The 13,153-nt window shown below is 42.9% G+C and overlaps 1 protein-coding gene across 3 annotated transcripts in view; it reads left to right on the plus strand.

Moving 5' to 3' along the window:
- The window catches only part of AASS (aminoadipate-semialdehyde synthase), a 39,820-nt gene extending 31,753 nt beyond the window's left edge, over positions 1–8,067 (plus strand). For all 3 annotated transcript variants that reach the window (XM_081928837.1, XM_081928838.1, XM_081928836.1), the window contains 4 exons: positions 682–797; positions 1,948–2,036; positions 3,230–3,406; positions 5,308–8,067. In XM_081928837.1, coding sequence (XP_081784963.1) covers positions 682–797; positions 1,948–2,036; positions 3,230–3,406; positions 5,308–5,426 — 501 coding nt within the window. In that variant the 3' untranslated portion in view covers positions 5,427–8,067. The remainder of the gene's footprint in view (positions 1–681; positions 798–1,947; positions 2,037–3,229; positions 3,407–5,307) is intronic.
- The last annotated feature ends 5,086 nt before the right edge of the window (positions 8,068–13,153 follow it).

Genomic DNA, 13,153 nt, shown 5'->3' on the forward strand with positions numbered 1-13,153 from the left:
GCATGTGTGAAATGGGTTCGCTTTGTATTTTTGCCATCTACACCTATAATTATTTTGAAATCCAGTGTTCACACAACAGTGGACTATCCCATTCTTGACAACAAAGCTCTGTTTGCACAGCCAATGGCTGTACCTTCTGCCCGTCTCATAAATGTAAAGGGACCCCTGACCATTAGGTCCAGTTGTGACCGACTCTGGGGTTGCGGCGCTCATCTCGCTTTATTGGCCTGGGGAGCTGGCGTACAGCTTCGGGGTCATGTGGCCAGCATGACTAAGCCGCTTCTGGCAAACCAGAGCAGCGCACGGAAACGCCGTTTACCTTCCCGCTGGAGTGGTACCTATTTATCTACTTGCACTTTGACGTGCTTTTGAACTGCTAGGTTGGCAGGAGCAGGGACCGAGCAACGGGAGCTCACCCCGTCGCGGGGATTCGAACTGCTGATCTTCTGATCAGCAAGCCCTAGACTCTGTGGTTTAACCCACAGCGCCATCCGCGTCCACCCTTCTCATAGCCCAGCCCTTTTCACATTTCTGCTTTGAATGCGGACTGTTTCTACTACCGCACGAAAAAGCTGGTGTTCGTCACCTGCAGTTTTCTTAAGGTGCAAATGCTTGTACTTTCAGTGTTCTGACTATTGGATGGTGATCTGTTATTATTGATTTTTTTATATATATACCCAGAAAGAACTTATGTGCAGGCTACTTGGACTTAAGCAGTCTGCCACATACGATGATCTCCGAAATGCCGTCTACAATAAACTGAATGAGGATGCAAGGCAGCTGGATGCAGTCGAATGGTAGGAGATTGACCTTTCAGGATAGACCTTTCCCCACATTTCCCCTCCCTTTTAAGTGCTTCTCTAGCAAAGCCAGCTCAGTCATGAGATAAGGTGAGGCAGCATATATCCACAGGGGCAGCAGATCCCAATGTAGATCTTCATTCCCCCACTTGTTTCTGATGTGGATCTTTACTCACCTCCTCCTTCCCTGCCAGGGAGGCGAGTGCCATTTTGTGGTTGGCCTCAGGTGCTCAGATGACTTAGGCCAGACCTGCTTTCTATCATCCAGGCATATGAGACTAGTTAAAATGGCTAAGAGTAGCCTGCCAATTCCCAGAGAGCCAGTGTGGTGTAGTGGTTAAGAGCGGTGGACTTGTAATCTGGGGAACCGGGTTCGCTTCCCAGCTCCTCCACATGCAGCTGCTGGGTGACCTTGGGCTAGTCACACTTCTTTGAAGTCTCTCAGCCCCACTCACCTCACAGAGTGTTTGTTGTGGGGGAGGAAGGGAAAGGAGAAGGTTAGTCACTTTGTGACTCCTTCGGGTAGTGATAAAGCAGGATATCAAATCCAAACTCCTCCTCTTCCCATTTCTTAAAAGCATATTTCAAAGTGAAACATCTGGTGTGAAACTGCAATGTTCAGCAGCTCAATTTGCATGTAGGCCTCTGGCTTGATGATGTTGTTATGTGATACTGTTCTTCATTTGCATGCTTCATTTTGGCTGCAAGGCCACAAATGCCTAACGAGAGAATAAGATTATAAAACAAGCAAATCCAATAAAGGAGTAACGGCAATCAAAATAATTACTGTGACATAATCGGGTGTACTTAACCTTCTCTGTTCTCTGCATATATCTTGATAGAACGTAAGTAAAAACTGAAAAGGAAAATGCAAGCTGATTGCAGAAGTTTGGTTCTGCATGGCAACACTGGAGGTGTAGCCCCAGGGCATGGCACTGTAATAAAGATGCCAATTAAGATGTGAGGAGGATCGTTGCATCTGCTTCGCTTTCTCTCCTGACACATCGGTTGCCTGACCCAAATTGTGATGTGGTGGCATCCCATTCTTCTCGGTTTGCGATCACGGGCTCAAGCCACTGCTCTCAGTTTTTGGGGAGAAGGTCCTGGGCTTTTTCTGACCAATGGTGCCTTGTCCTTGCTCTTTCAGGCTGGGGTTACTTGGAGATGAGCCCGTTCCAATAGCAGAAACAATAGTCGGCGCACTAGCGAAACACATGGAGGCCAAGCTATCCTATGGTATGTGAAACACTCTCTGCTCATCCTGGCTTTGGCCTATAAATCCTTAAATGGCTCAGGACTGCAGTACTTCACGGACTGCCTCTCCCCATATGAACTTACTCAAACCCTGAGATCACTTTCTGAGGCCCTCCTTCATGTGCCGCCTCCTTGAGAGGTCCGGAGGGTGGCAACACGAGAACGGGCCTTCTCTGCAGTGGCTCCCCATCTGTGGAATGCTCTCCCTGGGGAAGTTCGCCTGGTGCCTTCATTATACACCATTTTAAACCGGGTCTTTGGTTGATTGACATCCGATGCCCTTTTAAATGTGCTTGTGGAAGGGGGAGGGTTGTTTGGTTTGTTTCTGTTCCTATTTTTATTATGTCTTTTGTGTTGCTTATATTGCAATTTTATGTAAATTCCCCTGAGATCTACAGGTATACAAATCTAATAAATAATGATAATAAATAATATTATGTATACTAATATATAATATCAATCCGGCTGTATTTTTGTATTGATCTCTCCACCTTGTGCGGGAAGCTAAACAAATTACCGTATTTTTCGCTCTATAAGACGCACGAGACCACAAGACGCACCTAGTTTTTGGAGGAGGAAAACAAGAAAAAAAATATTCTGAATCTCAGAAGCCAGAAGAGCAAGAGGGATCGCTGCGCAGTGAAAGCAGCAATTCCTCTTGCTGTTCTGGCTTCTGGGATAGCTGCGCAGCCTGCATTAGCTCCATAAGACGCACACACATTTCCCCTTACTTTTTAGGAGGGAAAAAGTGAGTCTTATAGAGCAAAAAATACGGTATGTTGCTGCCCCCCCCCCAATTGCTAAGGGCTGCCCTCAACCACTTTAGCATGTCTAGGCCAGAATACTAAAACAAGCAACTTCATTTTGTTCCTTCAGTCAAGACTATATAGCTTCCCAACCCCATCCAATTTATTTTTATATTTTATTTCTGGCTGGCCACAACCAGATATTGGTGGAGATCTCTACATCAGTTATGTTACATTCTGCAACGTTCTACATTTGGGAGGCAGAAAGATGAATTTCCTTTGCAATCCAAAGCAGAGCTAAGGAGAACAGGGGTGGCATCTTTCACACACTGAGTTTTTCTTGGGTGTCGTGCAATTCACTGTTAAAGCTACAGCTTGTTCATCTTTTCTGACAACAGAAAAAGCAACATATTTCTGTCTTTCCCTTAGGTCCCGGAGAGCGCGATATGATAGTCATGAGGAATGAAATAGGAATCAAACATCCGTCCGGTCATTTGGAAGACAAATATGTCAATCTTGTGGTGTATGGAGACGATAAAGGATATTCCGCAATGGCTAAAACTGTAGGGTACCCGACTGCTATTGCAGCAAAGATGGTTCTTGATGGTACGTACGGTTCTTTCTAAGTTGTGTGGTACACCTGAGATGTGAGGGTCTTTTAAGTAGTCGTCAAATGTGCAAGTATTGTTTTAAGCAATACTTTTAATAATTCTTAAAAGGCTGCATCAACATTATTAATATCCCTATTAATAATCACTTGTGGGGCTTTTGTGTGTGTGTGTGTTTGTACATGACAACATTCACCAGTATGGAGTACTGGCACTTCTGTTTTTTGCTCCCCATGGGAGCCATTTTGTGCTAGCAAAATTGAGATAGATAAGACTTCCAGCACTTTTTTATCCCACCCCCCCACCAAAGAAAACACCCCACTCCTCATTTATAAGTGTGAATTATAAATCTTAAGTTCATCACAGTGTTTCTATGGTCATGCAGTTCATTGTAGTCCTCACATTCACCACAGTTTTGTGTGCTAAGATCCTTATCACCCATGTGACATCCATCATGTCACTGCTTGGGCCAATTTCAGGGTCCCAGCACCCAGCAGGACCCAATGTTGTTATGTGTCCCGGAGCCCCACACTCCTTGGCACTCTGTAGGGAAGTGTGTTTGTGTTTGTTATAATTGATTTTAGCGTTCATACTGTTTTTGTAAGGTGTTTGGGGCCATTTATATGAGGAAAGCGGTTAATTGCAATAATGAATAATATAAAATGCAGGTAGACTCTGCCATCTGGAACTCCTTATAGCTTTGCTCAGAGTATTGCTGCCTGCCAAAGAGGAGGGACCTCACAAGATTTTGTGCAGGGTCCCCTCGGCCTAGGGGACACAGGTGCCACTGTGGGTTAAACCACAGAGCCTAGGACTTGCCGATCAGAAGGTCGGTGGTTCGAATCCCTGCGACGGGGTGAGCTCCCGTTGCTCGGTCCCTGCTCCTGCCAACATAGCAGTTCGAAAACACGTCAAAGTGCAAGTAGATAAATAGGTACTGCTCCAGCGGGAAGGTAAACAGCGTTTCCGTGTGCTGCTCTGGTTCGCCAGAAGCGGCTTAGTCATGCTGGCCACATGACCCAGAAGCTGTATGCCGGCTCCCTCAGCCAGTAAAGCAAGATGAGCGCCGCAACCCCAGAGTCTGTCACGACTGGACCTAATGGTCAGGGGTCCCTTTACCTTTACCTTTTACCCCTTGGCTTGCAGCTGTAAACTGTAAGTGTAAGAGGAACTGGTTTGTTTTAAGAATTGGTAGATCTCTCGTGCTCAGTTCCTCCCAACTGAACCCTTTCAGATGCTGTTGGACTACATCTCCAGTTATCCCTGTCTCTTGGACATGCTGACTGGGGCTGATATGAGTTGGAGTCCAACAACTTTTGAAGCACCCCACGTTGGGGAAGCCTGCTATAAGCGCACGTAATTTCGCTGTTCCACTGTGAGCAGAGTGCCAGGGCTTCATTTTAGTGAGGCTGCAATCCTTCTCACTCCACTTACCCGACCCCGTTAAATTAAATAGGACATACTTCTAAGAAAACGTGGTTAGGATTGCACTGTAATGCTTTAAAATAATTGCTGTACAGGTTGCTTTTTTCTCTATATCTCCTTTAAAGAAGAGTTAATAAAATACAAGAGATCTGGAGGGTGGCAACATAGGAATGGCCTTTTTTAGGTTGGCTCCCCCATTTGTGGAACGCTCTCCTCAGAGAGGCTTGCTGGACACCTTCATTACATAGCTTTAGGCGCCAGGCGAAAATGTTTCTCTTCAACCAGGCTAATTAACATGCCCTGACCTTTTAAATGTATCTGTGGAAGGAGGTTATTGGTTTGTTTTCCTCCTGCTTTTGTTTCATTATGTATTTTGAAGTTTTAGGTTGCGAATCGCCCTGTGATCTTCAAATGACGGGGTGGTATGCAAATTTAATTAATGATAACAGTGACATTTTTCTCTTTCTGTTCCAGGAGAAATTGACACCAAAGGCATGGTCATCCCATTAACCAAGAATATTTATGGACCAATACTCGAACGTGTTCGAGCTGAAGGAATTACCTACAGTACCCAGAGCGTTATCAAACAATAAAGGAGACATATTTTCTACCCTCCTTTTTTCCAGCCTGTAGTTTTGCACGCACATTTCGAAGCCTAATAATAGTTGTCCGTAGGCACTATTTCCCTGAAAGTCTTCCCTGTCCGGAGCCCATTGAAATGAATAGCAGCTACACAACAGCAGAACTGTTCTCTTGTATGCAGTGCCAGTCTGCTTTAGTGAAACTTCAACAAGAGAAATTCCAGGTGAGTTGTGCTGTATGCCTTTTTTTTTACAGACTGGGATTCAACCCACTCTTGACCTGGAAGTAATTCATGTAATTCAGTTTGGCTTACTTCTGAGCAGGTTGCCCTGCAAAGGTGATTTGTAAAGCTTTCAGGTGGAGAACAGGTGTCCAATCATAGCAGAGGAGCGCAGGACTCTTCAAATGATGCCAAAATGTTTTTACTCGTGTCCTAAATGCTGCAACATTGCTGAATGTAGTGAGTTCAAGACTTCATTTTTAAATGGAACATTGACCCCAAATATGTGACAAGAAGAAAATTGTAATATTTGTTGCTTTCCCCATTCTGTTCATCATATGTGTAGTCGGCCTAAGGTTCTGATACAGACTATGAAGAGCTTCTGTTTAAAGTCCAGGAGGTGTTTTCCCCCACAAAATAGCAGTCATTTTATGGTGTCCTCGGCCTTCTCAGAATGCATATGGGGCAGCCCTCCCACAAATACGCACCTCAAGAGTTCCTACTTCCCTGATGGCCATGGAGCCAGATGTGTGCTGGAACCGCATGCATCTGTACCCTACATGGATCCCATCATGCGGTTTTCAGAGGCCATAGCTCAGCCCTGGCACCACCTCGTAAAAGGATCTTTGGAAGAAAGAACAAGAAAGGCCTGTGCCTAGGACTGAAGACCTTTTTCCAGACAGAAGATAAAGGGTCACATAGACCAGTGGTCTGAAAATCCTTTCATGGCAGACATAGCCATAGGAGTTGTGTGTTCTCTCTCTCTTTCTCTCTCTCTCTCTCTCTCTCTCTCTCTCTCTCTCTCTCTCTCTCTCTCGTCCTCATCAGGTGTTCCAGTTAGGTTAAAGTAAATGTGGGGGGCAGGAGGAGAATAACTTCTGCGGCCTCCTAACTTTGCCGGGTACTAAAATTTGAGGCACCTTCACGAATTTGCTGCAGACCGTCACTTTCCACAAACTGGAAGGTGACAAGTATAACAACCGCAATGGTGGAGCTAGTATCATTTGCCCCACCTAGATGTTTACTTTAACCTGATCATGATACCTGAAGGGGGCTTATATCATAATCAAAAGTGGAAACTCATTTTAATTTGCACTATAGTGCTTAGAAAATCACATCAACAGTATGTATGTATGTATTTATTTGGGAAAAACATGATTCTTTAGAACACTTTAGTATCATATTTGATGTGAGAACTTGGAAAATAGCATTCTCTGTATCCTATGTCAAATATAGTTTCACATGTGCCAAATTTTGTATTGTTTGAAACCATGCTTCAATCTCCTGGTTAATATCCAAAACGGACCTAAGCTATGGAAAGACAGTGCATTGCAGCTTGTTGCTACAGGCCTTTAGTTTCTCTACTATATATTCTGTGAAACTATTACATTGTGCCTCATCTTTATATGCTTGTGAGGTACAGCAATATTTTAGATGCAGTTTTTGTGCTGTGTGCACTGTCCTTTTGAGAGAAATGCCTAAGTGTTCTTGTTCTGCAGTTGCCTTTCCAATCAACCTCACCCAAAACAATAATAGGACATTTCGGCATACTGGGCTTGTTAACTATGACCATTTCTCTGCCTTATAATCACTCATATCTGGTAGTTTTAAATGGAGACATTCCAGATACAGTGAGGCACCCAATGTCTTTGCATCAATAAATGAATAAAAGGTCATTTTCTTCCTGGAAAAAATAAGGTCATAGAGAGCCCAACTGCTTTGGTATGCGTTCATTGTAAGCACCAGGGATACATGGAATGCATCACATGAACTGGTTATTATATGGAATTCGGCTTCTGGAACTTACTGGTTGTCTTTTGCATGTAATGCTAAACTTATGGGTTATGGGTTAGCACATGAGCCACAGCGAGTCTTGGGTTTGCATGCTCCATTCTCTTCCTGCAATGCAGTCTTGAAGGAGAGTTTGGAAACTTTCATTTCTGATGCAGACTTAGATTATAGCTGCAGCTTTCCATGTTGCCCAGACCTAGATTGACCGCTTAGTCTGAACCATGCTTAGTCAAGCTACAGTTCTTGAAGCGGCCTTATTTTCACCAACTGTGATTAAGATAAAACAGAGTTCAAGGTTTAGATGTAAAAACTAAAGTGTAGGTTGTGGGAGCCCAAGACTCCTTGTGGCTTGTCTTCATTATTGCAGTTCGCTATTGCATGTGAACCATGCCATTGTTTAATTTTCAAGTTGAAATCTTGCTAAAAAGATTTTCCTTCTGTTTGCCTCCGGTACTCTGGATTTGTCAGACATCTCTCTCGAGGGTGAATTGCCAAAAAATAATTGTCACCTCTGGCACGATCTCTTTAGTAACGAGTTGAAAATGTAGATGGAGCTCTAGTTTTGTTATAAAACTCCTGTTTCTTTTGGGCAAAATGAACCGAGGAAATGAACTATAAAATGAAATAACCGTTGTCGAAAACATGTACTTTTCACAGAGAAGAAGCCGTAGGAAAGTGGTAGAGTGAAAATGATTTAATGTTTCATTTGAATTCTGACTTATACATGTTCTGTGTTCGAATCAGGGGACTGCCAGCCTAGAAATCTCTTGCCACATGTTTGAATGAAGGGCAAGCTATGCCTCACAATCCTCTAACTTCCTTACAGTAAAGAAAGGTCTGTTTGAGAGCAATCAAGAAGGTATTAACTTAAGTCATCTACCTGTGTTCTTACAGAATATGTCTGCGTACAGGAATGTGCTGCAAGAAACATGAGGAAGAAATAAGTTCAACAGGTTTTAGAGCTAACCTAGCCCGACTGCTGTGGTGGAGTTTGTATACCAGACCAGTTTGGCTGGTGGCAGGATTCAGCCCTCTTAAATAGCTTGGAGGGTTGACTAAGGGGAAGATGGCTTCTTTTCAGTTTGCTCTGTGAAATACCACATTTCCAGTGCCAACCCTGATGAAGGGAACACACAAACCCCCTGCTGGCTGGGTATCCTTTTCAGTCTTCTTGCCATAGTCTGGTTTACTACCTTTGGGGCTCTCACTTTCTCCCTCAATGTAGGACACAGAAAGCCACACACACACCCCTTTGGCATGGAAGCATCCCTTCTGTTTTTTTGGTGTGTTTTTTTAGCAATTGGGCACCTTTTCAGTTCTAATAGGCTGTTTATGACTTTTATTTTAGAATTAAAAACCCAATGCATGTCCTCTTCCCACCGCTCATCCAACTCCCCCAGGCAAGAAGTTTCTTTTCATGGAAACTCCTTTTATATGACCTAATACTTTCAGTTTGCAGGTCTGGAAAGGGACAAGTGAAATCGCATCACTTAGAGCCCGGATCACGGAAAAAGTTTGTGTCTGCATTTCTTTTCAGTATCCTTTTCTTAGCAAGGTCAAAGTGTATTTTTATGTGCTGTATTGGGTTTGGGTAAATCCTGTGCTGCTTCTGCGATGCCATTTTCAATTAAAAACTTTTGACTTTCATTTATACTTGTCTCCTTTCACGTGGATCAAAGCTGTGTGAGTGTAAGATACAGAACTGCAAAGGGGCTGAGAAGATGAAATCTTTGTGTAAGCAAGCTGCAGGACCTTCTAGAGGTTTTGCAGGGGCCAGGAACTTTTTTGAAATGCACACATTTCAAATTCTGAGAGAGTACCGGGGGCCCCAGTCACAAAATAGATGCTATAGCAGGTGGTGGTGGCATAACACAAAGTTAGTCACCCCTGACAATCTGTTTAGCATGGGAAGTTAGCCAAGTTCTGCTCTTCCGATTGTGGCGATCACACAACATTAATTTCACTCACACTGATGCTGCTGCTGTCTATCAGAGTGCTTCTCGGGACCAAGAAAAGTTTACGAGGTGGTAACACCAAACTCATTTCACAGAAATCTCTTTGAAAGTTGCACCATAGCTTTTTAGAAGGGCTAGAGCAGGGGTAGGCAACCTAAGGCCCGGGGGCCGGATGCGGCCCAATCACCTTCTAAATCCGGCCCGCGGACTGTCCAGGAATCAGCGCGTTTTTACATGAGTAGAATGTGTGCTTTTATTTAAAATGCATCTCTGTGTTATTTCTGGGGCATAGGAATTTGTTCATATTTTTTTTCAAAATATAGTCCGGCCCATCACATGGTCTGAGGGGCAGTGGACTGGCCCATGGCTGAAAAAGGTTGCTGATCCCTGGGCTAGAGACTTACTATTTTAAAGAAATGAAAGCTCAGAATCTTTGGCACCTGCCCAGGGCTCCAGTAAGCCTTTGTTGGTGCCATAAGTTGGCAACCCTGGCCTTGCATGCTGTTGGTGTGTGAATCTTGTCAGTTTGATGTTTGCTGATTGTTTTGAGCTGTGAACGTTAAGGTTAGTGAGGTAGTGGAATATCTTTCTGGGAGTTTTTAAAGCTGCTTGGGTAAATGAAATTTGTTTAGCATGTGTGGGAAAATGTAGTTTAGGGGTGAAGGTTGTTTTATTGTAGAAAAGCACGTGTGTGTGTGTGTGAGAGAGAGAGAGAAAATGTAAGTCTCCTTTCAATGGCTAGATTTGTTATTCTGCTAGTAGTCAAGGTGCTATGTAACCTACAGGAATCATAGCCATGAAAACTGATGGTTTGTAGGTTATCTGGAGGCATTTGGCTGACCTGATGGGAAGCAAAATTAGGTGGATCTGGCCAGATTCTTCTTATATTCTTTACCTCAAACCTGTGCCAAGAAAAGCACCTATTAAGTTTCCCATCACATTTTGACAGGGGTGGAATTGAGACACACATGAAAAACACTGTGAAAATGCTTTTTTAAAAAAACCTTTTGAAAAATACATTGAATTTTGCATAGCTCAGTCTATGTGTCACATTTGTATATTGCATCTAGTGTCACATTTGTATATTGCACTTTACAACACATGTAAAATGTTTTATTTTCAGTTCTGTAGCTGAGCCCAGGATGCCTGTCAGGTGACGAGCTATAGTACAAAACAAGAATCAATGTAAGAAAACAGACAACATTTTGTCAAATGGCGACAATTTCAACATTCTCATTGAAGTTAAAAGTGGCATCATTACAAAATGTTGATTTTCCTAGATGACTGTGCTTTTGAAATGTGTCAGGCAAATGTGATCCCATGCAGGTTTACTCAGAAGCGAGTACCACTAAGTTCTGCAGAGTTTACTCCCAAATGAGTGTAGGATTGCAACCTGGATAAATCTTTTCCTGGCACCCATCTCAAGTTCACTTCCTGGTTTTCCATTTTTGTTGTTACTTCAATGCTGTCCTGTCCTGTGTTCGTACTAACTAGGTAGCTATTGTCAAGTTTGCATTTTTTTGTAGTCTGAGAAAGGCAAACAAAAGTTAAATAGGCATTGCTAGTTAAAGATGTCTTGGCAGACTTGCGATAAGTGCAACAGCATCTTTTCTACACTTGACCCAGTTTACCAAAGTAGGCTCTGCATCTTTTGAGTCTGCAGCATGGATTACAATAAAAATTAATTAGAATATGTCATTTTTGTCTGAGACTGTTTGCTAGCTCAATTTAGGAACCGATGCACATTTATTAAAATGAATAATCCAGGACAAGTTGAAGATTATGAAAGATTTCTTATTCCTTTTTGCCCCAGATCAAAACCCAATGTGTTGCTAAAGAGATTATTCCAAGGACTTATGTTTAAATAACTAGTCAGCATGCTAAAATGATGAATGTGATTACAGATGTTGATGGAAGGAGACCTTGCAAACAGCAGACAATTCCTTGATTTCTTTTATTTATTTACTTACTTAAAATAAGACCCCTTCAATGAAATTTTGCATAAAGGTGGCTACCTTAGTGTAACATTCTAAAGGGGGCCATTTGCGCCATAGTAAGTGATTTTAGGATTGCAACTTTAGTTCACAACCAGGTTGATTTTCCTGGGTCAAATAAGTGGTGCACAAGATCATTATATCCTCATTGATTATCTGAATTGCTCTGTGCCCTAGGATTATGGGTTGGGAGAGAAAATAGAAGGAAAGAGGATTAGGAAATGGGGTTATAGAAGCAGCCATAAGATCAAAATTAACCCTGTGGCACTTACATCCCCAGGGATATTATGAAGAAGAATTATTGGGGCTGCTTATGCTCAGTGCTTGTTTTGGAACAAATAAGGGGGCAGGATGAACTGTCCCAGTGAAAATTGTTTTGCCTTTTTAGGCCGTGCATCTGGAACATAAAAGCTGCCCTCCCCTCCGGTATGTACTTTAAATGCAAATTTGGATTAACTTTCTTTTTGAAGGCAGCTCAGAGTCTTGTATGGTAGCTGCTCAGACTAGAGTAGGTAACCTAAAGCTCGTGGGCAGGATGCGGCCCAATCGCCTTCTCAATCCAGCCCACAGACGGTCCTGGAATCAGCGTGTTTTTACATGAGTAGAATGTGTCCTTTCATTTAAAATGCATCTCTGGGTTGTTTGTGGGGCCTGCCTGGTGTATTTACATGAGTAGAATGTGTGCTTTTATTTAAAATGCATTTCTGGGTTATTTGTGGGGCATAGGAATTTGTTCATATTTTTTCTCCAAAATATAGTCTGGCCCACCACATAGTCTGAGGGACGGTGGACGGGGCCATGGCTGGAAAAGGAAATTTGATTTTTTTTTTTACATAGCAAACAGATAAATGAGGAACGGTACGTCTATTGTCTCCGCTTTCAATTTATAGTCTATGACAAAAATGTCTCTCACCAAACTGTTAAAAAATAGACATCTTGCAGTTGGGGAGGGGGATATTGTTCTATTGCCTATTCATAGTGTCAGCATCACATGGGTTTTGTCCTTTGTTTGTGTATTTATTTTTATTGATGAGCTTGGTTGGTTGTGTTTAGTTCATTGTGGTGTGGCTTATTTGTGTGAGGGAGGTGGGCTAGGTTGTTGGGTCAGGTGGGCCATATTGATTTGTATACTGTTGGAGGGGACAGGCCCATTGTCCTGTTGTGCTGCGGATGTAATACAAGGGAACCATACTAGGGTGAAGGCATCCTCCATAGCTTGTCCCCGTGCTGCTTTGAGTTTGTTGGTTAACTTTTCTAGTAGGGTGGTTTCCCATACGTTTTGGTACCAGTGGTCTATGTACACTCCTGGTAGGTCCTTCCAGTGTCTAGTTGTGATACTTCTAGTGGTTGAGAGTGACTTATGCGTTCATGTGCAAACTCCTGGAAGATATTTAATAGGGCGAGTTCTAGAGTTGCTTCTTGTTATCTTGGAAATTTCCTGCAGTACTGATATCCAGAAGGGTTGGACTTTCTGGCATTCCCGCCACATGTAGAGGTACATGCCTATTCTGGTGCAGCCTCTCCAGCATTTAGATGAAGTTCCTGGGTGTATCTGTCCAGTTTCCATGGCGTTAGAGTAAGTTCTCTTCTTTTGGCTGAGATGGATTTGAATGGCGGTTTAGACCATTGGGTATGGTTTAATTCATGTTCTGCTCCCATTGGTTTTAATTGTGGTAAGGGGGTCTGTAGTATCTTGTATTTAATATATTTACTGATTATTATTTTTTACCCTGCTTCCCCCTCCCCACTGAAATCTATTCTGCCCTTGGAAAAAATGA

The sequence above is a fragment of the Podarcis melisellensis genome (genome assembly GCF_964234715.1).
Source record: "Podarcis melisellensis genome assembly, chromosome: 10".
Taxonomy (NCBI): Eukaryota; Metazoa; Chordata; class Lepidosauria; order Squamata; family Lacertidae; genus Podarcis; species Podarcis melisellensis.